The 26,113-nt window shown below is 36.0% G+C and overlaps 1 protein-coding gene across 3 annotated transcripts in view; it reads left to right on the top strand.

The window, feature by feature from the left end:
• MYOM1 (myomesin 1) overlaps positions 1 to 26,113 on the top strand; it is a 158,225-nt gene that overhangs the window by 130,369 nt on the left and 1,743 nt on the right. For all 3 annotated transcript variants that reach the window (XM_051970392.1, XM_051970391.1, XM_051970393.1), the window contains 12 exons: positions 3,382 to 3,518; positions 5,794 to 5,938; positions 7,869 to 7,928; positions 8,205 to 8,272; positions 11,444 to 11,557; positions 14,515 to 14,602; positions 15,517 to 15,555; positions 15,659 to 15,764; positions 19,858 to 20,021; positions 21,721 to 21,757; positions 22,005 to 22,027; positions 24,632 to 24,687. In XM_051970392.1, the coding sequence (XP_051826352.1) occupies positions 3,382 to 3,518; positions 5,794 to 5,938; positions 7,869 to 7,928; positions 8,205 to 8,272; positions 11,444 to 11,557; positions 14,515 to 14,602; positions 15,517 to 15,555; positions 15,659 to 15,764; positions 19,858 to 20,021; positions 21,721 to 21,757; positions 22,005 to 22,027; positions 24,632 to 24,687 (1,037 nt within the window). The remainder of the gene's footprint in view (positions 1 to 3,381; positions 3,519 to 5,793; positions 5,939 to 7,868; positions 7,929 to 8,204; positions 8,273 to 11,443; positions 11,558 to 14,514; positions 14,603 to 15,516; positions 15,556 to 15,658; positions 15,765 to 19,857; positions 20,022 to 21,720; positions 21,758 to 22,004; positions 22,028 to 24,631; positions 24,688 to 26,113) is intronic.

Genomic DNA, 26,113 nt, shown 5'->3' with positions numbered 1-26,113 from the left:
AGTAATTAAATTATGTTTTAAAGATTTGATTAGTTGTTAAGTGGTAGATAGATGGTACAGTGGTCAGATGCAGAGTCTGAAGTCAGGAAGATACAAGTTCAAAAACTGACTCAGACACTTAATAACTTTTTAACCCTGGATAAGTCACTATACTACCATTTGTCTCGGTTTCCTCATCTATAAAATGAAGGTAATAACACCATCTACCTTCCAGGGTTGTTGTGAGGATCAAATTAAATAATATTTATAAAACATTTTGTAAACATTAAAGTAATATATATATATATATATATATATATACACATATATGTGTGTGTGTGTGTGTGTGTGTGCTTTTTTATAATTTCTCATGGAATTTAATGAAATTTGGCCTTCCATTACATTAAGATGATGATAAGCTATTCAATAAATTCTTCAGTCTAAAAATTTTCTTAAACAATTCAGAAATCTTTAAACCAGTCCTTTGGGAATGCAGATGTGTAGAAAAGTCTGGGAAAGCATCTGTTTTTCAGTTTAGGTTTGCATTTCCTACTTAAGCTAAGAAAGCTGAAGTGAAAGTAAAGTTATGTCATTTACCAGAATTCGGGTGCCCAGAAAGTGGAACTGGTGGTCAGTCAGTGCCTCTGGTGATAGCTTTAGTTATAGAGCAGTTGTGGGACTGATGCTCTCCCATTGGCCAGTTGCTGAACAGATGTGTGCTAGACCAAATTAGAATCTGCCTGAGGTGTTAAGAAAAGTAGGGCTGAGAGCAAGCCAGAAAAAGCAAACATTTAAGGCTGAAATTAGACAAATTTTTCTCTATGTTTTATTGCTCTGGCCATAGTAGCAGAGAGGCAGAATTTATACATTTGTATCTGTTTACTAGGGTGATCTGTACAGACAGAAAGAGGCAGTCTGGCATAATAAATAGAGGACTGGCATGGGAACCTAGAAAACCTGGTATTGTCTCTGATACAAATCACCTGAGTAACTTTGGAGACATCACTTAATCTCTCAGAGCAACTGTCCAAGACTCTAAGCTACAAATGAGTTACCATTCTGTTTTGATGGAAAGCATTTCTATAATAGAAGTTTTCTACCACCACCACCAGTGATGAAATCACACATGTGGACGATAAAATATATATATATATTGTCTTTGTGGATACCTGCATAAAGTCCAAAATGTGGATGGGTTGTAATTATTATATATATATCCATATATTTATGTACATGTCTTTTATACTTACTAGTATGCATATAGCCAATAAATAGGAATCATTTGGAAGAAAAAGGATAATTATGACCTTTCATGGAAGATATAATGCAAAAATATTGTAAAACTTCTGTGTGACCATAGTGGAAGAGATACTGAATTTGGAATCACAGAGTTCAAATCTGGATTCTGTCACTTATAAACTGGGTAATAAATCTTGGGCAAATCAGTTCATCTATCTAGGCCTTGGAAAATTCATCTGTAAAGTGAAAGGAATGAATTAGATGACACTTGACAACCATAAATCTACAATCCAATGATCCCACGAACATTGCAGTTCAGTAGTTTGATTGTATACAGCTCTTTGTGATCCCATTTGGGGTTTTCTTGGTAAAGGTACTAGAGTGATTTGCCATTTCCTTCTCCAGCTCATTTTACAGATGAGGGAACTGAGGCAAACAGGGTTAAGAAACTTGTCCAGGATCACTCAGCTAAGAGATTTGAACTTGAGGCTCCACACTTTATCCACCAGGACACCTATCCACTATGTCATTACTTATGCTTGATAGTGTTTGCCATAATCTCTGCTGTCCTAGTAATAATAGAACTCAGGTTTCTGGAACACAGTGATTGTGTATACCTCCTAGAGTAAGCATTATTTCTCCTGAGCCTTAGTTTTTTGTAATCTCTATAACTCTACAAAATGTACCTTTTGACCACTAAAGGTCACCTCCCTCACCCAATCAACTTCCCACATTTGTCTTGAACCATAATCTAGCAAAGGAACAGAGAGAATCCGTCACTGACCTCACCCTACAATCACAGTTCCTGAATTTATCTTTCCTCCAGCTGAGATCATTTGAATTTTCATCTGAAACTGAAGTGGTTAGCCAGCCCAGATGCAAATCAGAAATGCTATGTGTAGATTTTTGTTTTTTAGTTCATTATAGACCTTTGATTTCATTGAGGTCGGCAACTCCCAATACAGTAGAGATTCTCTCCATTAAAGCAATTGAGCAATTTATTTGCAAACAGATACAGCTCAAGAAAAAAAAAATTGCTTCCCTATCTATATACACAAAAGATCATGGGGAAAAAAAAAAGGATACCTGCTTGTTAATATAAAATGAGTCCAATTTACAGGTAAGTTAGTAGATAACAAGAATTTATTAAGTGCTTACTATGTGCCACGCCCTGAGCTGAGCACTGGGAATATAAATACAATCAGGAAAAATATTGACTGCCCTCACCCTATATTCCAAAGGGGAAAAGAAACATATAAGAGTGTGTGTGTGTGTGTGTGTGTGTGTGTGTGTGTGTGTGTGTGTAAAAATACCTGGATAGATGACTGCTGGCAAAAATCCTTAAGAGTCAGAAGCACTGCTGGCAGATCAATAAAACATGACAAGTCTGGAGCAGTCTCCAAAATAAAAGACTAGAAAGTAATTTGCCAATATGAGAAAGAGGCTGTCAGGGTGAAAGGCTATTGTAAGGTTTGAAGGTCTGAGGCTTTCAAGGAAATTCCAGGTTGAAAAAACACCTGGGTAATGGTGGCAAAAGGGGCAGCTAGGTGGTATAGTACTTAGAATGCAGGAACAAGAGTCAGGAAGACCTGTATTCAAAATGTAACCTCAGACTCTTAATAGCTGTGTGATTGACTGGGCAAATTATTTAACCCTGTTTGCCTCAGTTTCCTTGTCTGTAAAATGATCTGGAGAAGGAAATGGCAAACTCTTGCAATGTCTTTGCCAAGAAAACTCCAAATGAGATCACAGAGTCAGACACAACTGAAAAAGTTACTGATTCAACTATGAGATCTTCACTATATTAAAAGTACTGGATATACAAAGAAACACAAGAGATAGTACCTCTCAAAGAGCTCATATTCTAATGGGGAAGACAATATTCAAAGAATCAAGCTACAGACAATAAATTGGAGATAAACAACTGAGGGAAGGCACTAGTTTTAAGGGAGATCCACAAAGGCTTCTTGTGGCAGGTGAGATTTTGGTTAGGACTTGAAGAGAGTCAGTGGAGTGAGAGCATTCCAGACATGAGGATGGCCAGTGAAAATTCTTGGAATTAAGAGATGAGAGTCTTGTGCCAGAAACAACTGGGAGAAAAACTACAAATAATTCAATTTGTTATCATCGCTATTGCCACTGTCATTTTCTCCCCATATATAGCTGTCCCACTTAAATCTGAGTTGGCCGTTGAAATTATGGAGAAGGGAGAAGTTCGGTTCTGGATGCAGGCTGAAAAGCTCTCAGGCAATTCCAAGGCCAATTATATATTTAACGATAAGGAAATTTTTGATGGGCCGGTAAGTGTCATTCTTTTTAGTCTCTTTTGATGTCATTAAAACAGAAAATGGTGGGAGAAGGTATTTGATTGTAACCTGAACTAATTACTACAACATCATGGAGGGGACATTCCAGTTTATGTGTACATGGAAGAGCTGGGCTGTTTCTGGAAAAGTCTTATAAAAACCAGGAGTATTACATGAATTAAAATGAACAATTTTTAATATTGAACAAAGACTTCTGCAAATTATGGAAAAATAGTTTTCCAGACTTTCATGCATTAAAAAAATGCCATTTTTATGACAATGGAGTTAAAATATCCACATTGAAGTTTTCTCAACCATCAGCTACTAAAATGGTGATTCTAGGTGTTGTCCTCTAAGAATTATCATTCTTTTGATCCCAGTTATTATCTATCTTGAGACCAGAGCAAACGGGAGACTGAAGAAGAATTGGAGATTTATGTTTTGCTGCCCCTAGCCTAACTCCACTACCCTGTTGACTACATTTGTTTATCACCACACATCACTAGTGTTATGAATTTAGAAAGGGTAGAGAAAGATGACCAGTTTCCATTACAATCAGCAACTCTTTCCGATCTAAATATCATTGTGGGAATGGGAAGTATGAATGTGATAATACCTTCAAGCATGGCAGCTTTGGGGCAATATAATTCACTAACGTCTAGATGAAAGTAATGATGAGATTTTTTTTCCTCTGAAGTCTTTATTATTTGATATGTCCTCCCCAGTTACATTCAAAATCAAAAACCAAAACCAAAAAAAAATTTTTTTGTTTCTAAAATTTTTGAATTCTGGGTTCTCTCTCTTATTCCCACCCCATAATTAAAAAACTCTTATGAAGTTATGCAAAACATTTCCATTAAAGTCAAATTGTGGGGGGAAAACATAGATCTTTCACTTTAATGAAACTAAAAACCCTCAAGAAAAATTGAGAGACAGAGAGAGAGAGAGAGAGAAGAGAGAGAGAGAGAGAGAGAGAGAGAGAGAGAGAGAGAGAGAGAGAGAGAGAGAAGAGAGAGAATGCTTCAGTCTGTGTTCAGACAGTTCCTTCTCTGGGTATGGATAGGATTTTTCATTGTAAGTCCTTCAGAGTAGTCATGGATGATTGTATTGCTGAGAAGAGCAAAGTTATTCATAGCTAAAATGATGAGATTTTAAGAGAGTCAAAATGATGGAGAAGTACAAAAGGGGTACAGCAAAGAATACACCCATGACTTATACTGGTTCTAATTTTAAAAAAGAACACTAGCACATGAATTTAACATTTTATGCTAATTAGGTTTGTTTAGTGCAAATTAGTTTTAAGACAATCTCAAATTTATGGACATATTCATTTGAATGTGATTGCCCAAGGGAATATTATTAAAATAACTTATCATTTCACTTACTATGTAATTTCCTTTAAAAAAATTCCCTGTGAAAGAAAGGTTCATGATATGATAAAGGCTTGTAAAAATACCGAAGAATCAATGTCAGTGACTCCATTTCTCATCTTAGTGTAATGGCCATCTCTCTGTATGTTCTCATCCTGAGTCTTATCCATATTTTTCCATAAATACTCCACAATCCACCTAATGTGCAAAGACCTTCTTTAGGTCTTCCTACAAACTGTTTATATCTTGACTTTAATTCTTCAGGCTTTTGGATTTGGAATTTATGATTTGGACATAAAATGGGCCAGATTTTACCTTTGTGCTATTTTTTTTCCAAAAAAAAAGTTTTCCTAAACAAATCAATAACATAAAAATTTGACAGATTAATAAGTTATCTAAGAGAGCAAATTGTTTTCAAGCATTATCACTGAGACAATTATGTCAGAGTGTCCTTCAATAATGTGATCAAAGTCCAGAAACTATGATATAACCAAACCTTGACACTATGTGCTATGGTCTATATATGATATCCTAAGTACAAATAATGTTTATCTATTAAGGTCTGAGTACATCTTATTATCTGCTTGTTCCTATGACTACATGTGTTTGAAAGCAATAAAGCTGTATTTCTGAAATTCAGACATTTTATTAACTCAATTTGGCCTTTTCTAACCAATTCATTTGAATTAATGAAGGTTTATTATATTTCCCATAACCTATTCAATTTTCTTAGATTTATGCTTCGAAGAGTATTACCTGAAAAAATTTATAAAGAAACCTCGCTAAAATTAGTACTCTATTTCAATAATTTTTTTTAATCCTAGTGTTAGCATTTTCTTTAATTATATTGCCACTGCTAAAAAAATTTTTTCCTCTTGGTTTTTCAATATGTGCTGAAGAAATATAAGATGCACATGGACCAAAACACAGGAATAATTGAAATGATTATGGAGAAACTTGAGAATGAGGATGAGGGAACATATACGTTCCAGATCCAAGATGGAAAAGCAACCAATCAATCTACTCTTGTTCTCATCGGGGATGGTAAGAATTTTACTATATCTTTATTTGCCCTTGAGTTTTCTTACCTTCCTCATTAAAAATATCCCTCAATACAAAGACAAATAGCCATAATTCATAAGAAATAATGGGGATGAAATTCTTTGTTCTAAAAATGGCTCTTTGGGACAAGAAAGAGAAAAGAATAGAGGAAGAAATTTAGGCAACATAAAAACAAAATATGTCAATAAAATTTCTTTAAAAAAAAGAAGTAATGGAGATGGTTTTTCAACTTTTATATATTCATTATATGATTGTACATTCATGCTTTTCATAGGACTACAAGGCAGACAGGATTGTAAAAAAAGTCATTAAATCCATATTTCTGTCCCTGGGCAAAACTGCTCTTAAATTATCACAATAGAAATAGTAGCCTACTCTTAAAACTGCCAGAGGACATTGTTATACAGTATCCCTTGGTAAAAGAGTGTGAGTGCTTTCCAACTAAAGCTTGATATTTCTACTATTTTATAGCTGATATTTATTGCAAACAAACTAAATTGAAAGAATTTAAAATTCTCTACATAGTGATATATTTGCTTTAAGAGTTTGTAGGTCCTCCTGTTTTTGAAAGTCTTAAGGGTTGAACAACCATTTATAATGCATTATAGGAGGTTTCTTTTCATGTAAGGATAGCCACTTTAGTTTAGAGACTTTAGCCTCTTTTAACACTTGATTTCTGTGATTCTGTAATAAACTTAAGTCCTTCAAAAGATCTGGCATTCCACTGGCATGGATACATCTCTGATGTTTATCATAACCATTCTATACATCAATACAAAATCTCATATGTTGTAGTAGCCAGAAAAATTCATTGCTTGATGGCCCTCCTTCTGGCACTGAGCCTCTTTGAATTTAGCCAAGATAACAAATAATCCACAGAAGGCTTTCCCCATTGATTTGGATCTGCCTGAGTAGCCTGCTAATGTAGACTTTGAGAATCCACTGTCACTTATAACTGTAATGAGGGAGAAACTGAGACAAGATAGAGATTAGAGAGTTTTAAATAATTTTATTATTTTATATATTATTTTATTTATATTATATTTATTATATAATATTAATATATAATATAATAATATAAATATTGGTTTTATTAAATTATGTTATGTTATATATTATATATTATGATATCTTATATATATACATATATATTATTATATATAAATAAATAAATAATAAATAATAAAAGTGGGAGATGGTGCTAGGGGCATGAGGCCTCCAGGGCTGATGTCCAAAGCATCCAACAGAGAATGTGAGTTCTCAATGACATATTTATACACTGTAGCTAAACAAAGGCAAGGGCGTGAAGTCCAAACTCTGGTGAGCAGGGAATCTCCAGACAGGAACCATCAATCTGGTTCTGACAGTTTAGGGGGTGGGGGTAGGACCATAAATTCTAACAAACTGGGAGGTAAGAAGGTGTCTGACTAGAGACAGGATGTCTGAAAAAACCTAAATAAAGATGTCAATTAGATATCTGAGATAGTCTTATGTTGAGTTGTTTAATGAACAATTTATTACCTCTGAGTTATACCAGTCTTAATGAACCAGAGGTGGGGTTTGCAACTAAGAGGATTAAGGCAGAACAATTAAGGAAACTGAGGCAGAACAATTAGGGAAACAGTCAGGACAATAAAAGGAAACTGTGGCACAATATAAGCAAAGATAAGGCATTGTGGAGGTCATGTTGATATTAATGTAAAACTTGGCATATATGAAATACATTCATAATAATTGCATCTAGATAATGATAATCTAGCCAATGTAAGCAGGCATGGAAAATGCAAATCTTTAGAATGGAACATTTACATTAGACAATGAAAGGCAGAAGCTTCAAGCCATCATTAACTACAATCTCTATATCTTGTGTGCTCAATTTTATATCATAGTCTTCTTTGTATTTTGTTCCTAGTCTACAAAAACCTTCAGAAAGAAGCTGAATTCCAGAGGAAAGAATGGGTCAGGAAACAAGGTAAAAGAAGAGAATAGGAAAAGAAATCCTTTTTTTTGAATTCTAAGTAGATATGCACATAGATTTTCTAGAACGAAGTACCATGCAAACCATTTTTAAATAAATAATGTCTTATAGTTCAGGATATACATTTGAAAAAAAATCTATTTGAACTATTTTTAAATAAAAAAATGTAAATTTTCAAAATTTAATTTAAATCATCATCTTATGAAGAAAAGAAAATTTAATTTTTCTCTTGTGATGAATATGGTCATGGCTGACATCAGTTTTTAATAGGTCCTCATTTTGCTGAATATCTCAGCTGGGAAGTGACTGGTGAATGCAATGTACTGTTGAAATGCAAGGTAAGAAACATTTTAATTTTTAAACATGATGCAGAGGAATCAAACATAAAGACAAATATGAAATGAAAAATTAGATCATATGTTCATCTCTTCAGGTTGAACCAACATGATAAAATATATAGGTATATGACATATGTCATAAATGTCATTCAATAATTTATACATTTATAGATGTATATCCATAAATATACATAGATGTGTATCTATATATATTTATAAACTGTTGAATGACATTTAAACTTTTTTGGCACAAATTATTAATATGAAATGTTTCAGATAAAATCACATAAAGCTGTCAAAAAAACAAAAACAAAAACAAAAAAACACTAGTTATTTCCCCCCCAACTTTAGTTATTCCTGAGTTTATTCATTTTCAGTCCCTGGGCATCTTGTATCAGCTTGTTTTAGATCATGCCTACAGGTTTAGCTGCTTTTGGTTTTGTTGTTTGTCCTCCATTCTTGAAGAAGACCATGATATCATGGAGTTGAGGCCATGAAATACAAGTAAATTGAATTTGATGGAGGGAGGGCTGTGCAAGGTCACCAACCTTGCTCTCTTCTCTGGAGCCATGGGCCCAGTGGCCAGATATAAATCAGGATAACTGGAGATGGCCTGGAGGAAGTGGGAGACCTTGACCATTTTAGGCTCAAGTCTTTAACAGGTCTCATTTTGACTGAGACAATTTTCATTTAGTGGTTAAGACTAGGTAATAAATAAGGCAAAGATTGGTCTTAAAAGAGACCAAAAAAAAAAAAAAGTCAGTCTGGGCAGAGAAGACCCTCAGAGTTTCTGGGCAGAACTATTCTGGAATGGTCTCTGCTACAATTTGCAGTTAAATATGTTTGCTCTGGTCAACCTACATAATGATGACCTTCTATACCTCTGAGTGTCTGCCAGTCACGCCACTGGGATAGATCACTCTGGAAAAACTGAGCTGATGTGCCTACACACAAATAGTGAGCAGTTTTGCAATTAGGCTGCTGAGTATTGTTGCTTTGATACAATAGCTAAGCTATTGTAAAAAATAAACTACATTGCCTATCATCCTATAAAAATAAACAAATTTTCAGATAAATGAGACATAATAATTAAATATATTCCACCAAATATTCATTTAGCATCTACTAGGTGCAAAATTTTGTGCTAAGAAGGAAGGAGGGGCAAAGGTTAATTCTATATAGAAATTATGACATATATAAATGGTATTTTGTATCATAGATAGTAGAACTAAGCTCATTCAAATCTACAAATACTATTAATTAATAAAGTTATTAAGCACCTGCTGCATGCCAGGTACTTTGCTAAGCCCTAGTAGTACAAAAAGAGGAAAAAGAATCCCTGCAAATATGTGCAAAGTAAATTATATATAAGATAAATAGGAGATATTAAAGGATGGAGGGTGGGGAGTGGGTAATTATATTTCATTCCCAGCATTTAAAAAAACATTAAGCAGGTTATTTGTTGAAGGAATAAAAACAGACATAATGTTATAGGCACTAGTATGAACTTATTGAAGGTTAGTTGCAAGTTGAGGTTGTTTGTTATTATCGTTGTTTGCCCTTCATTCTTGAAGAAGACTTTGACATCAGGAAGGGGATGTCATGACAGCAAGTAAAATGGATTTGAGGGAGAGAGGGCTGTGCAAAGTCACCAGCCTTACTTTCTCTGAAGTAGTTACTATTTGAAGATATGAGTATATAAATACATCAGGGAATTCACGTGTATGACACCTGTCAGAATCATCAATCTAATGTTTCTAAAAGACAAAAAGGTCAGTGAATGAATGGATTTGTATGTGTCATCATCATCATAATCATAGCACTCAATTTTGTCCAGAGGAAATATTTTCAATTTGGTGTTACTTTCTAGAGCCATCAATCTTGTAGTTTATAGTACAAAATTAGAAAATGGAAGCTTACCATCATGCTCCTTTTGAGTTGGTCTCATTCTCATGAATCTCTTTCCAAATCTCTCACCTAGCTAAAATGCTCTAATAAGGGCAAAACAGAAGAATTGCACTATTAATTCACCACAGTGGGTAGAGACTGCTAGATTATGGTGATGAGAATAAGTAAAACTGAAGTGATCAATGGACCATTCTATTGCATTGTATAGGGCTAGTGCAATGATAAGTTGGTTTGCTGGCAGAGCTTACTTTACAAAAGTTAAGATATCTTCAGACATAATTGAAATTGTCAAAAAACGAGAATTCAACTTGCAAAGGGATATGGTGATGATGATAATCATATATAACATAAAAGACCATAGTACCATAAGGTATCAATAAACATGTATTATAGATAAGATATACATGTATTTGAATATACAAAAAGAAACTATTATAAAATTTACATAGAAATCTATAACATAGAAATATTAAGCAAGCCCATTGTCTGATGAGTCTAAGAAAGTAAGATAGCTTCTTATAAAAGCTAAACCATATTTCTATGAGAAGCACTCCTAGAAAGTTTTGGGTAAAGTGGGAGGCTAGCGGACAAAGTTGCCAACATTCATAAAAGTGGGTCAATATTGTTAATGACAAAGTCCTGGTCTATCCAGCTCAAGTAAAGAGTATTTCATGACCACCCCACACACTTCCTGATCACCTCACACACACTTCTGTAAAGGAATAAGAAGTATCTTTCTCATATCTCCTCTTTGGGTTCAAGTTCTTTTATAACATTCATTTTATTATTGTTATTTTATTCATCTCCTTTGATGAGATCATTGTAAATATGTTTTCCTGGCTCTACTTTACTTTATTTTGTACATGTAATATTTCCATGCGTTTCTGTATTCTTCATGTTAGTCAATTCTTACTGCAAAGCAATATTTCATTACATTCATTGTTCTTCAATTTGGTTAGTTAGTTGATGAGTATCTACTTTGTTTCCAGTTCTTTGTTAACATAAAGACTTCTACTATAGATATATGTCATTTTTTACTATGAAGTTTTTTTTTAGTTTGTGATATCCTTGGGAGTGTATACCTAGCAATGAAATCTCTGAGTAAAAGAGTATAGATGCATTAGACATTTTATTCGTATAATTCCAAATTGTTTTCCAGAATGAGCATATTAGTTTGCAGTTCCACCAACAAAGCATTAGTGTTACTGTCTTTCCATAATCCCTCCAACACTAACCGTTCTTATCTTTTGTCATTTTTGCTAGGTGGCCAATATTAAGAAGGAAACACATATTGTATGGTACAAAGATGAGAGGGAGATAACTGTGGATGAAAAGCATGATTTTAAGGATGGTATATGTACTCTGCTTATAACAGAGGTAGGTAATTCTCACAATATACAACTTAGTCTGTTAAATATAGTTTTTAAGGAAATACTAGTTCCCTCAGAATAGACTCTCTTCTCCATCACAAAGGTAAGCAGGGGAGACATACCTCTGATACTCTGATAAAGAATTAGTGTTTGAGGGAAATGCAAGCTCAGTATGAGTCAGCCATGTGATACAGCACCAAAATAAGCTAATATAATCTTAAACTCAATTAAGGGAGGCATTGGTTATTGGGCGAAGAAAGTCATAGTCCCACTGCACTCTGTCTGGTGCCAGTCCTACATCTGGACTATTGTTTTTAGTTCTGAATACCACATTTTAACAATTGGTCTACCAACCAATAAATATTTATCAAGTGCTTGCTATGGGCCAGGCTCAAGGAGCTTGCAATCTAAAAGACATGGATAAACTGGAAAATACTCAGCAGAGTTGACCAGGATGTCAAAGGATTTCAAAGTCATCTAATATGAAGAATGGTATATTCTGGCGATATTTAGAGCACATAAGAGAAGATGGGAGACAGGAAGAGTTTAAAGAGTTATCATATAGAAGAAGGATTAGACTTGTTAGTTCCATTCAACACTTAGCTTAAATTCTGTCTCCTTTGTAAAGCATTTCCTGATATGAGGTTGTCAGTGATCTCTCTACCTCTCTGAAATTACTTTGTATTTACTCTGTCTTACTTATCAGTGTACATGTTTTCCTCAAGTAGAGTGTAAGTTATGTGAGGGCAGGGATTATTGTTGGTTTTATCTTTATAACCATAATATAAAAGGAGTGACATAGTTGGATCTATACTCTAGGAAAATCACTTTAATGTCTGAATGGAGGATGGATTGGAGTAAGGAGAGACTTATAAGAAGAATCCCCAGCAAGTAATTATTCCATTGCAATAATCATTTGTGAAGTGATGAGGGCTTGAACTAGACTGATGGCAGTGTAGAAGAAGAGAAGGAACATATTCAAGAAATGATGCAAAAGAGTAAAAGATAATCAGGAATGCAGGATGATTCCTAGATTGTGAGCCTGAGGGACTGAGAGGATGGACTGTTCCCTCTACAATAATAGAGAAAATAATAAGAAAAATAATAAGAAAAGGCTTAAGGGAAAATAATGAGTTCTGTTTTAGACATATTGTGTTTAAGATGTATACTAGACATACAGTTTGACATATCTGAAAGGCAGAAGATAATTGGAAATTAGCAGAGAGACTGGGGCAGGAAAGGTACATTTGAGAATCATCAGCATAGAGATCTAAATGAAATCCATAGAAGCTGATGAAATCACCAAGTGAAGTTATGTAAAGGGGGAAGAAAAGAGGATCCAGGAAGGAACCCTATATCTTATATATATCTTACGTACATGCATAGCTTACAGAACATGATCTGAGCGAATATAATAAAGAAGATTGAGAAGGAGCACTCAGAGAAGTGGGACAAGAACCAGGAAAGAGTGTTCTAAAAACCTAGAGGGAATAAAATATAAAGGAGGAGAAAATGATCCTCAGTATCAAAACCTGAAGAGAAGTTGAGGAAAATGAGGATTAAAAAAAGGCCTTCAGTTTGTCAACTAGAGATCAGTGGTGATATAGGAAAGAGCAATTTAGATTCAGTGATAAGGTCAGAAACTGAAGGGTTTATGAAGAGAGTAAAAGGAGAAAAAGTGGAAGTACCTATTGTAGGTGACATTTCAAGGGATTTAGCCACAAAAGGCAAAAGAGACGTAGAATAATGGTGGGGACTGAAAGATCAAATGAAGGGGTTTTCAGGATAAGGGAGACATAGACATGTTTGTAGACAATAAGGAATCAGTCATTAGACAGGGAGAGACTGGAAATAAGTGATAAATCAGGGATGACAGAGATAGCAATATGTTGGAAGATGGTAAGAAATAGAATTGCTTGAGGGGAACTATCTTTGAAAAGGAGGAAGGGTTATTTCATCATGTGAGATGGGTAAAGGAGGAAATAGTGGTAGGGGCAGAAGACCTCTGAGTGATAGAAGATAAAGAAGGTAGAAGAAAGAGCTCATGGCAAATGGGCTCAATTGTTCTGTAAAATATGAGGCAAGATTCTCCAGTGAGAAAATGAAGGGAAGAGAAGCCAGGAGAGTTTTGAGAAGTAATGAAAAGGAAAGTCTAATATATCAACTTATAATAAGGCAAGTGTAGAATAATTTCTTAGCATCATTTAGGGCCTAATTGAGATTGGTAATATTAGTCTGTAGTGAACCCAGTCAGAACAATTGTATGATTTTTTTCTACCTTCTTTCAGAAACGTGTGTGTAGGAATGAAACTGGGGAATGGTGGGAATGAGCTAAGATGGAGACTTGGAAGAATAGAATTGCCAAAACTGATAAGAGGGGTTGGGATTCAAGAAGGGAGGACAAGAAAGTGTAGAGCTGAATTGGGATAAAGATAAGGAAAAGAAGGAAGAGCAGCTAGTATAGGAGAAATGGCTTTTTTTTTTTTAACTCTATGCATACATGAGAAAAATTGAGGTAAAAAGCATGATAAGACAATTAGTTCTATGATTTTCTTATTTGAACTTGAAGGCAGCTCATTTCTCCTTACTGTAAATCAACCTATAAAGATATTTTTCAACCTATTTTCTGCTTAAAAAGCAATGATTCTGAATGTTTTGAAATTTAGTTTTAATAAATGAAAAAGTACAATCTAAAGGCCTCCGACTTCACTGTTAGAATCATTTAAAGTATCATAAAGATGACAAACCAAGATTGTTGATTAGGTAAATTATAATGGAAGATTCTTCTGTAAAATAGTCCTCCCATTCCTCATATAAGAAATTTCTTTTTTAACTTACATTTATGCCAGATTTATATTAAATAATGGGACCTTAAAAATTCAAATCCAACTTTTCTTTTTAAAGCTTCTCTCAACCCAACCACTATTATTCATTGAGCTAGTATGTATTTTTTCTTTCCTCTAGTTTTCCAAGAAAGATGCTGGTTTTTATGAAGTGATACTGAAAGATGACAGAGGAAAGGACAAGAGCGTACTAAAACTTGTGGACGAAGGTAAGTCTTCCCTGCTAAGTACATGCTTTAGTTCAATGGTATCATCTATAGTTAGGTTACCAGAATGATATTTGAAATTACATAACTCTCCATTCATTGATTTGCTTTGAATTAATGTTCTAGTAGATGACTTATTGTTTTATTTGAAATCAAATCAATTAGAAATCAAAGACATACTGATTGAGGTATATGTTTTCTCAGACATGAAAGAAAAGTTTAATAGATTAATTCCAATGATAATTTTTATCTCTTAAAAAAATTTTCCCAATACAAAAACTCAATCATAGGAACTGACATTTATGTAGCACCATAAAATTTGCAAAGAATCATGCCTAAACACTCTCATTGGATCCTTCCAACACTTTGTAAGTTAGGTATAAGTAAGATTATCTCTATTTTACCATCGTGGGAACTGGTGCTCAAAGAAGTAGGATTTAAACCTAGATATTACTAACTCCATGTCCAGCACTCTATACATTATGCCAAGCACACACACACACAAAATGTATTTTTTTAAAAACCCAATCCATTATTAAATGAATACAAACAACAAAGTGATTGTAATGATTAAATATAAAATTCTAAGGTATATAGTTATTACCTAGGTAAGACGCCCCACCCAAAAGAAACCTTACTTCTGTGAGGTTCTTGGTGATGAGAATATCCAGGTAAATATTAGTCACTTATAAAATATTGTGATATGGCAGCCCTGGACCTGCGATCAAGAGCAATCTCTGCCCGAGGGCAACTTATGATGGAGATCAGTTAACCCCTCCACCCCTCAGTTTCCTCATCTACAAAATAGGAATACCTGCCCTCAGACAAGCAGAGAAATTTGAAGCTAAGTTTTTATGTTTAATACAAACTTCAGTTTCTTTTTCTGTTGAACTTTTTTTCTATGTCTATTTTCACAGCTTTTAAAGACCTGATGACTGAAGTGTGCAAGACAATTGGTAAGCTTTCATTTTTTAAAAAAGCTTCATGAGTCACTCACTGTTCTGTTTTGTGGAGAAATTTAAATGTGCAAGAAATAACCTGCTATCTATCTCCTTTCAGCTTTGTCTGCCACAGAACTGAAAATCCAGAGCACAGCAGAGGGTATCAGATTGTACTCCTTTGTTAATTATTACCTGGATGATCTGAAAGTGAGCTGGTCCCACAAGTAAGTAAATGGGAACCTATTGGCCTAGAGGGAACTTTCTTCTCTTTACTAAAGAAAAGCAAAAATTCTAATATTCTTCTTGGAAATAGAGATTTCTTTCAACATTCATAACCCTCAGATTAGGAAATATAAGATTAGATCAGAAGCAATGAATTTGTGGCAGGCTATTATTTTTAGTAAGACTTTTCCTTAGGGGGTAGAGTAGAGTAGAACTCAAGTAATAGTTGAGGCTGAATTGGTCACATATCCTCTGATTCTGATTGAACTTTAAAAATTGAAAAAAAAATTATTGAAAGATGAAGGAATAGGTATTCACATTATCACAATCAGTATATCTCAGCGGGCCCCAGACTTCTCAAAACATGAACTGATGAACTTATTCTTCAAGGAAACCATAAGCTATTAATGTCCCATAGCTAAATTACTAAACTAATGAATGTTATAGACTCTGTAGCTCACATATCAGGAAGACTTTTAAGGTATGAGGGACATGTTTGGACTGATTGAAGAAATTTCTTCTGCCTCTACCCTAGCTTTCTGGTGATAACTACTATTATAATTATTTTTTAAATAAAATCTTAACTTTGTATTTTAAAATCTTTCCCCATTATTATTGATTAGCAATTTCAGTTAATTAATGCTAATAAATTATAGCACTAATATTTGCTCCAGTTTTTCCCCCTCCCTTTCAATTGTTAGTTTGGTTAACATTTCCAGGGACCTAATATGGAAGAAGGGCGGCAAAATGACATTGTGAATAGAATGTCAAGCCTGGAGTCAGGAGTTCAAATCTGGCCTCAGACACTTATTGGTTGCGTGATCCAGGTCAAGACACTTAACCCTGTTTGTCGCAGTTTCATCATCTGTAAAACGAGCTGGAGAAAGAAATGGCTGTTGCAGCCGGCTTTTAAGAGCTCATGGCATATGGGCCCTTTGATCTCTGAGGGGAGATGAATGAAGTGGGAGACTCAGAGTGTGAAAAAGGCTCCAGTTTATTATGCTGATCGGCCATGTTGTTATACATTTCTGCAAGCATGATCAGTGCATGAACAGTAGACAATGCCCAATCACCATTCAGAGAAGCAGCTTGTGGGCTTTGCGTATACATGGTATCTGCCAATGGGAGGAGAGCCAGTCCAGCAATTCAGCAGCTTACTCACAGGTGAGAGGCCCTATTCAGGCATCCCTGTTCACATAGCCACTGGCTGTGACCCTCCGGCTCACCCGTTCCCATGATCACACATCATTGCTCCTTGCTCAACAAGGGCGTTTCTGCAACATGGCAGAAAACTTATTGTTCATCAAGGGTGGAGGCCTCGGTTCTCCCTCTCAGCAGGGTCCCATAACTCAGCAATTCCCCCTTTTTATCTTTTAGATGAAAAATCCTTTCTTGAGCTGCACCCTCTGAAAGGAGAAAGATCTATAAAAGCTTCCTAATATTGCAGGACAACAACAAATCAGTAACAACATGGCTACGCACAGGGCAACCCCTGATTCTAATTTTAACCACCATGAAAAGGTACTATCCCACCAATGTATGATTTTTTCAGCAGTTTTATCTGGATTCACATTGTAATCAAGCCTGGAGTTTCAATAACTCTACTTGTGCTCCTATTTCCAATGATACTTCTCTTTTTTTTATAATGGGATTCGGGTCTGTTCCTCACTTTTGACAGGAAGCATTGATACATGAGCTCTAGTGATCACAAATACAGTCTGATTTTCAATGTCAGTGCACAATTCCAAGAAGTAACATTATAAAAATCTAGTGTTTCTTTGGTAACAGTTACAGAGTCTCCCCACATGAATGCATATTTCCCTCCCAGACATGCAACTGGTATCCAACTCTCATGCCATTTGTCCAAGAACCAGGGCCCAAGGTGTGTTTCCATGTGCCAAACTGCCGGCCCAATTCTGGAGTGACCAGAATGTGTCCCATGGAGGCTTGTGCTTTCCAAGGGGACAACCTGATGATCCTATATAGACACCCGGCTGCAAGCCTCCCGCGGATGAGGGCGTTGCTATGACAGGGCATCCCCTGCAGGCCCAGCGTGGGTCACATAATGCCCCCCGTGAGACAATCCTAGGCCATGGTGGGTCCGGCCTGCCTTTTGGCCTCTGTTGCCAGTCCTGATTGTAACATAATGCCATACATGCAGAAAGCATCTATCTAGTGGTCTTGGGGGCATGTCTTCTCCTCCTGTTGGACGGTCGCCTCTTCTTCCTTCTTTTCCTCTTCAGTTCTATGAACGACTTGGAGATATCTGGTGGGGATCCACTGCTGAAGGTTTTTTCTCTTGGAGATACAAGCATATCCTGGCCCCCACATTACAGCCCTATAGGGTCCCTCCCATTCTCCAGGACTCTTTTTCATTACCATGGTCTCCTTCTCAGGCCTTCTTAATGAAGATGGAGTATTATCTTTTAGTGATTCTCTGTCTATGTTCACCAGAGAATATTTCATAGCTGGACTTAAATCATTTGAATCAAATGTTTAAGTAATTCATTGTGCTATATTTTGACATTGTTTATTGAGAAAACCCCAAAAGGTATCCCAAAAAATTGGATATGACTGAAACAACTGAACAACAACAAATAGGAAAGAAAACAGGATTCCAGCACAGCGTTCTCCATTTCTTCCTTTTGTTCTCATTTTTTTCTCTCAGGCTACATTTTTGGAAGTTATTGTAAGTTAAGATGGATAAAATTAGGTCACTAAGTTTTTAGGAAACTTATGCATCTAGTACATTCTTATCAATGGATATGAAGGAAATGGTGAGAAGTTAAGTCAAATGGTTGTACTATGGAATTGCCAGCTTTGTGGTTTCTCTACAGTAGTTACCTCTTGACCAGGAAAGCTGGAGCATGTGGAGCATCTTCCATTATCATCATCATTGTTGTTATTATTTCTCCAAACTCCTTTCTATCATGAGTCATTCCTGTCTACCAGAGTCAGAAATTAAAATGCTAAATTCTTCTCCACTTTGTAGAATGTTATTTGAGAAAGGAGGTGAGTCACAAACTCTCCAAGTTACCCAGAAAAGACATTCAATTCAGCTCATACTTAAATAACATATTGAGCCAGTGGTCACCTAGTTTTTGCTATTGCTTGAAGATGCCAGATGAGGGATGATGATTCTTGCTATTTTCTCATTATTTTAGATTAAAAACCAGCAGCTGTTCATATTGGCCTTGCGTTGGAATTGATTGTTCTGTTAAGCACATTGTGCCCTAGTACAGAAGAATCTTCTCTTTTAATTCCTGAGACAATTCTGATTCTTGTCCTTATTCCCACATATCCTGCTTCCCCCTCTGTCTTATGTCTTAAATTATTTGGCAACACCATTTACAAATGGATTTCAAATAAAGAAGAATTCATGCCTTTTGCTAGCTTGCAGAGTTTATCCTTAGAATGAAATATAAGCCAACTTATAATTTGGTCTTTCAGCTTTAATGATTCCTTCTAACTGCATATAAGCCCAACTAAAAATAATGATTGAGAGGCAGCTAGATGATGCAATGGATAGAGTGTCAAATCTGGAGTCAGGAAGATTCATCTTCCTCTATTCAAATCCAGTCTCAGACACTTACTAGTTATATGACCCAGTATTCCTCAGTTTCCTTATCTGTAAAATGAGTCGGAGAAGGAAATGGCAAGCCACTCTTGTATCTTTGTAAGGAAAACTCCAGATGGGGTAACAAAGAATTGGACACAATTGAAAATGGCTAAATAACAAAAATAATGATAATAAATATCACAAGACATATTATAGCTTAAAGATAGTACATAGTAGATCTGAGTCAAATAATTGCTTTTCTTTCTGAACTTAAGACTATACCAGATATTCCATGGAAGGCGACATATGCCAAAATATAGTCCCATATCTTCTTATCTTTCCCTGCCTCATGATCACTGGTCATCCTAAGCCTTGTTTCAGCAGCCAGAAATATTCACTGAAACACAGGAGAAATTGCATCAAGGCCAACAGCCCTCAGAAAATCTTTTGTACTTTTATGTTAGCCAGAAGAGTCCAAGGGAACAAGAATTCCTAACTCAGAGAAAGCATTAATGATGTTTTTTTGTTTCCCAAAGCGGAACAGCTATTAAGTATACTGACAGAGTTAAGAGCGGTGTCACTGGGGAGCAGATTTGGTTGCAAATCAATGAACCTACTCCAAATGACAAAGGGAAATATGTAATGGAACTCTTTGATGGCAAAACTACACATGAAAGGAAAGTGGATCTTTCTGGACAAGGTAAGGAATGCATTGGGGGAAGTAGGGAAGCACTAGGCTTGAGAAGTCCTAGACTCAAGACTTATCTCTGGGGCTGATCAATTGTGTTTTTCAAACTAAGTCATTTAACTTCTCTAGACCTCAATTTCCTCATTTGCAAAATGGAGGCAGTAATTCTTTCTTTTCCTACCTCACAGGATTGGTTGTGAGAAAAAGTACTTTGTAAACATTAAAACAAAGCATAAAATACTCTTATTGATCTTACTTGCTGGTTGTGATAAATATCATCTTCCATTATCATCATCATTGTTGTTATTATTTCTCCAAACTCCTTTCTATCATGAGTCATTCCTGTCTACTAGAGTCAGAAATTAAAATGCTAAATTCTTCTCCACTTTGTAGAATCATAAATTTAGACCTGGAAGGGATCTCAGAGATCATTGAATCTAACCCCTTCATTTAGTAGATGAGGTACTTGGCTAGGGTCACTCAATAAGTATTTTAGGTTAGACCTAATATCTAAGTGAAGGGGTTTTGCCTAACAATAAAAATAACAATAGCCAACATTTATATAGTAGTTACTATGTGCCAAGCACTGTGCTAAGTGCTTTATAATTATTGTCTCATTTAATCCTCACAACAAACTTAGGAAGTAGGTATCATTATTGTTACTCCCATTTTAGAGTTAAGAAAATAGAGGCAGACAGGTTAAATGCCCTGGGTTACACAGCTAAGTAAGTTTGTGAGGCTAGACTTGAACTCAGGTCTTCCTGACTCCAAACCCTGGTACTCTATTTATTGTGCCACCCAGCTGTCTTCAAAATTGTCTTGTTTGTATCTAATTATTCCAATAATTATTATTTGTGTCTATATAATTCTAAGATCAATATTATTCCAGACTAAATTGTTAAAAATCATTGATGCTGAATCAAAAAAAAAAAATCTTTCAAAAATGTAGGTCATGTTCATGATAACTGCTAATTACTTCCATTTCTAGCAAAAAGTCATCCACACATTTGTAAAGCTCATTATCTATATGACTTTAAACAAGATAGTTAATTTCCCTGGGCCTCAGTTTCCTCATCTATTAAATGAGGGGGTTGAATTAGAGGGCCTCTGAGGTCCCTTTCAGCTCTAAATCTTTTATTCTATAATTTACATTTTCCCCTATAAATTATAAGTCTTTTAAATTTATAACCATGGGCAGGTTCATATAACTCCACGGACTTGTTTTCCCCTATAAGCACTGTATACTAAAAATGAAATGATTCTAATATCACAGAAGATCTTAAAGAATGAGAGAGAGGAAGTCGAGAGTTAACAATACTTATGAGAGAACATCCATGTACATCAGAAGACCTTCAGAGCCTGAGCTCAAGAGATTCTCAGCCTCAAACCCCCTGGGCAACAGGGAGCACCACCCCCAACCCCGCACCCAACTTTTATGCCAGCCATCTTTAACAGGCTTAGTCACTGTTTTTTTGTTCACTGTTTCCCTACACAAACGACCTTAAAATTTAACATTTCATATTTACCACCTGGGGAGCAATTTTTTTTTTCCATTTTAAAGTGGAAATTTAAAAAAAAAACTCAAATGTTAGAGCACACAAAGACACAATCTTAGGCAAACCATGGGTAAAGGTAACTATTATAATTGAACTCTGTGGGTTGTGGATTTTCTATGAGAAAACCCTGTCATTTGTCTTTCTTCTCTTGGCAGCTTATGATGAAGCTTTTGCTGAATTCCAGAGGTTAAAGTAAGTCCTTTTCCTTGCAAGTATCATTTAAGTGCCCTAATGGAAATGAGAACACTGTGTACTATTTCTGCTGATCTTCACTTTTTTTTAAAGGGTCTTTTGCACATTTAAAAGATAGACTTCCAGCTGCTCCATTGTGAGCAAGGATTTTCTAAAGCAATTAGAGACAGGCCAGGCCAGCTACCTTGAATCAACACTAACACTGTATTCTTTTTTTTTTTTCTCTCCCTTTGTTCCCCAAATCCAGACAAGCTGCCATTGCGGAGAAAAGTAAGTGAACAATTTTCACATTTGTCTGCAAAAGAATTAGAGTCAGAATAACCTTTTACTTCACTGTTGTGATTGGGAAGAAAGAATTAATAGTTTGCATGGACATTTTGCCCAGATGTCTTTGTCTTAAGTGCTTGTTACCATGCCTCCATTGTGACTTGTGTGTCAAAATTATATATGGCATGAAAAAAGGGCCCAGGTTACTTATGGAATTGTTGCGCTCTTCTTGGCTTGAGATCATACCCAGAAAGCTATAAGAGTCTCTCTACTAGAAAACCAACTTGGAGATATTTATTGGAAGGGAATTTTTACTTTTTTTTAAGGGGGGAAGGTGTGAAATCTTATAAATTCTTTTGTATTAGGATTAGGTAAATCATACTGCAAGAAGAAATAGACAGCAAAACTATAATAGTGGGAGATCTCAACCTTGCACTCTCAGAACTAGATAAATCAAACCACAAAATAAATAAGAAAGATGTTAAAGAGGTAAATAGGCAAATTATAGTGACTTAATTCCCATAATCCCACCATGGACCACAAGAAGTGTTGCCTAATATCACCTATAATTCTTAATTGTTTTATTTTTTTTATACTGGGACATACTATCATCTCCTAGTATATAGTCTGCTTTTGACTGGTATGGACACTGTACAGGTTTCATCTGCTCACTCTCCTCTGAAATGCCCATTGGGTCACTTCTGTTGTCTTCCAGCTAAAATTTAGGCACTGTGATATTGGGTTTGCTAGCCTCTGCCAGTGGGGTTACCTGCCTTTCGTTTATGAGTCTTCTCCTAAAGTCCTCTAACTCTCATGGGCACTCTAGATATTTGGAAGGCAGGTAGCTATCAGACCTTCTCTCTTAATCTAGCTAGTAATTCTAACTTTCAATTCTTGCAATAAGGTAGAGGCAAGAGATCAGACAGACCAAGGATTCCCTCCTCTCACTGAGTATTGTCCCTCCTGTGTTGGACATTGTAAAACTTAGTTGTCTGTAATGCCAGAGGACTGCCCAGAAGTCAACTCTTTTTCTTCCAAAAAGGACATGGTCTCCCTCCTCCTTTTGGTTTGTCCACTCTGCCCTGTGCAGAGTCCTAAGTGTCCTGAGACTTAGCATTGTAGGGAAACACTCCTAAACCTTCTCATCCCTCCAACCTCCCTTTAGCAGAATTGGGCTCTGACCTGTTTATCCCAGGATTAGCACCTTAATTGTTTCCCAAGTTTTAGTCACTGGCAGAAATAACCACGTTGTCCACACTCCCCAGGGGATTGACCATCACCCTTCAACATTCTAGCTGGTGTCTCAAGTCATGTAGACTCTAGAAAAGTCTACCTTTTGTTCTCCTACATGTGGCTACCAAGAAATGAGAGCTCTGAATAATCTATCTGAGCAAGTCTATGCTTTTCTGGAAGACAAAAAGGAATTAAGGATGAAGGAAGATAATATAACCATCCTAGTTATAGGATTATAACTATAAAAGTTCTTTTTTTTCTTTATTATTTTCATTATGGGTGTTGTTTTTTTTCCTAGTTGGAGGCTCTAAATCTCTCCTAGCATCTTTCAGTCACTGAACATCTTATCATTCTTCCCTCTTTATTTTCTGTCTAAATGAGTGTCACTGAGAGTTAGGGTTTAGCCCCAGGAGCAAGGATACATGAGGTAGCAGAAGTCCCTGCCTAAGTTTTTCCTATTTCTCTCTCCTACTCTTTTTGGTGGATAAATCCAAAAACTATAACAAATGAGGCTGAACCCCACTACTATTCTAGGCTTAATTTTGAGCTTCTTCCAAAACCCAGAGATCTCAAGATAGAAACTGTATTGGAAATCTGATCACAGAACAAAAATGAAGGCAGAGTTGAACAGAACCCAATCATAATATCTATTTATGTTTACAACCTGATTCAGGGAAAATGAGGGGGAGCATGTAGAAGGTCCAGAAAGCAATCTATAGAAAATAGGAAGTGTATCTAAATGTAAGATAGTTGGAGGCTAAAAATGAAACTTAATTTGGAGTCATCTACCCGGGCCTTGTTAATGATCTATTGGGGGATTATGGACAAGCTCTTTAGAGAAGTTTTTAAATCAGTTCAATATGTTGCAAGCTTCCAGGCTTGGCTGACATACATTCCCCTATATGAGTCAACTATTTCTCATCCTGGTAAAACCCAGAAATCAGTCTCAGATGGCCCTGCAAGGCATTTAAAAGAACCTTCTCTGCCATACAAAATTCTAGATGCCATTTCATTCAGCTCCAGAACAGTCTGAGCCAAAAACAGACAAAAGGCCTGGAGGAGGCCTCTTCTCTGATATAACACAATGGTCTCAATCTAAGAATGGGTTTCATTTGAGGTAAGGTTATCAAAGATGTTTGTGAGAGATGGAAAACGTATATGTGTGTGTGTGTTTGTATTAACAAGTGAAAATCCCAAACCACCAGCTGCATCTTTTTTTTGTTATGTATGTTGAAAATAAGGGGATTTTTAGAAGTTATTTTCAAAAAGAGAGAGGAAGAAAATGAAATCTGAAAGTTACCATAAGCCTGATTTTATCTATAATATAAGCATTTGTAATCTTGCAGATACTTAGTAGAAATATGTATGTTTCAGATCGTGCCCGGGTATTGGGAGGTTTGCCAGATGTGGTCACCATACAGGAAGGCAAGGTATGTCATAAAATATCAGGCACTGTGATAAGCACCGGGGTTTAAATATAAGCAAAAAAACAGTATCTATCCTCAAAAAGCTTACTTTCAAATGAGAGAAAACAATACACAAAAGGAAGTTGAAAACAGATCGAGGAATTGGAAAAGATATGCATAGAGACATGGTATTTACATTGAAAAGTAAATCAGAAACTGAGCCAGGAAAAATCAATCAATAATCAATAAACATTTATGAAGCATCTTCTATGTGACACATTCTGTGTTAAGCACTGAACATACAAAAAGAGGCTCCTCTTCAGAAAGCTTATGATCCAATGGAGAGTTTATAGGTTGGCCAGCTCAAACCCTTTCCCAAAATAGAGACCCCAGGATGAATCCACCAATGGGAGAAGGGGACCAGCATGTGAAAATTGTGTTCCAAGTTGAGGAAGCCCCAGGAGTTGAGGCAAGTTCCTGAGTCAGATAGCAACCATAGGACAGTTTTCAAGTCCTGCCAGTTTCTACCTCCTAACTATTTTCAGATCTAACCCCTACTATTTATCTCCATGGTTACCATTCTATTATAGTTCCTCTTTAGCACTCACTCATACAAGTGCAGTAACCTTATAAATGGTCCCCTCGAGTCCACAGTCTCCCTTCCAATCCATCTTTCACACCACTACAAAATGAATCTGCTTTATGAATAAATCTGTTCCTGTCATTCCTCCGTTCAAAAACATTCAATGTTTCCTCTCTAACGCCTCTTGGTCTGACTTGGAATGTCATCAGTTAGGAGCTCCCTCCTCCAGTGCAAAGCAGCAATTCTTCATAACTTATGCTCTCAGATTATAGCCTGGAGCTTTGAAAAGTCACTTCCTGTAAGTCAATCAGAATGTGTCAGGGGTAGGTCTTAAGCTGAATTTCCCTGACTGCAAGGTGGCTTCTCTATCCACTATACTGCCTCTTTCATGGTTCCTGAAGTCATAGCTGAAACTGATCTGGGCTTTCCCCTCAGCATCTAGGGTCTCATGTTAGGTTAAGAGCTGATTTCTACCCATTTGGGCAGTCAGTCAGTCAATAAATATGGATTAGGTGCCTACTATGTGCCAGGCACATAGAGAGATAATAAAAGGCAAAAACAGTTCTTGGTCTCAAGACATTCACAGTGGGGAGGTAACATGCAAACCACTATGTACAAACATGCTATAAACACAGGCTAAATTGGAGATAATCAAAAGAAAGAACTCACTAGGATTAAGAGGGAATTCAAAAGCCTTCCTGTAACAGGAAGGATTTTAGCTAGGCCTAGAAGGAAGCCAGGATGTGGAGATGCTTAGGCTTTTTTATGAGTCTGCCATCAAATCAGAGAATAGGTAGCTTTGACCAGGATTACCTTTCCACATCCGTATCTCTTCTGTGTTTCACTAAAATAAAAATTAACAAGGTC

The sequence above is a fragment of the Antechinus flavipes genome, chromosome 1 (assembly GCF_016432865.1).
Source record: "Antechinus flavipes isolate AdamAnt ecotype Samford, QLD, Australia chromosome 1, AdamAnt_v2, whole genome shotgun sequence".
Classification (NCBI taxonomy): Eukaryota; Metazoa; Chordata; class Mammalia; order Dasyuromorphia; family Dasyuridae; genus Antechinus; species Antechinus flavipes.
Note: the sequence above shows the minus strand (reverse complement) of the source record. Positions and strands in the feature narration are given on the sequence as shown.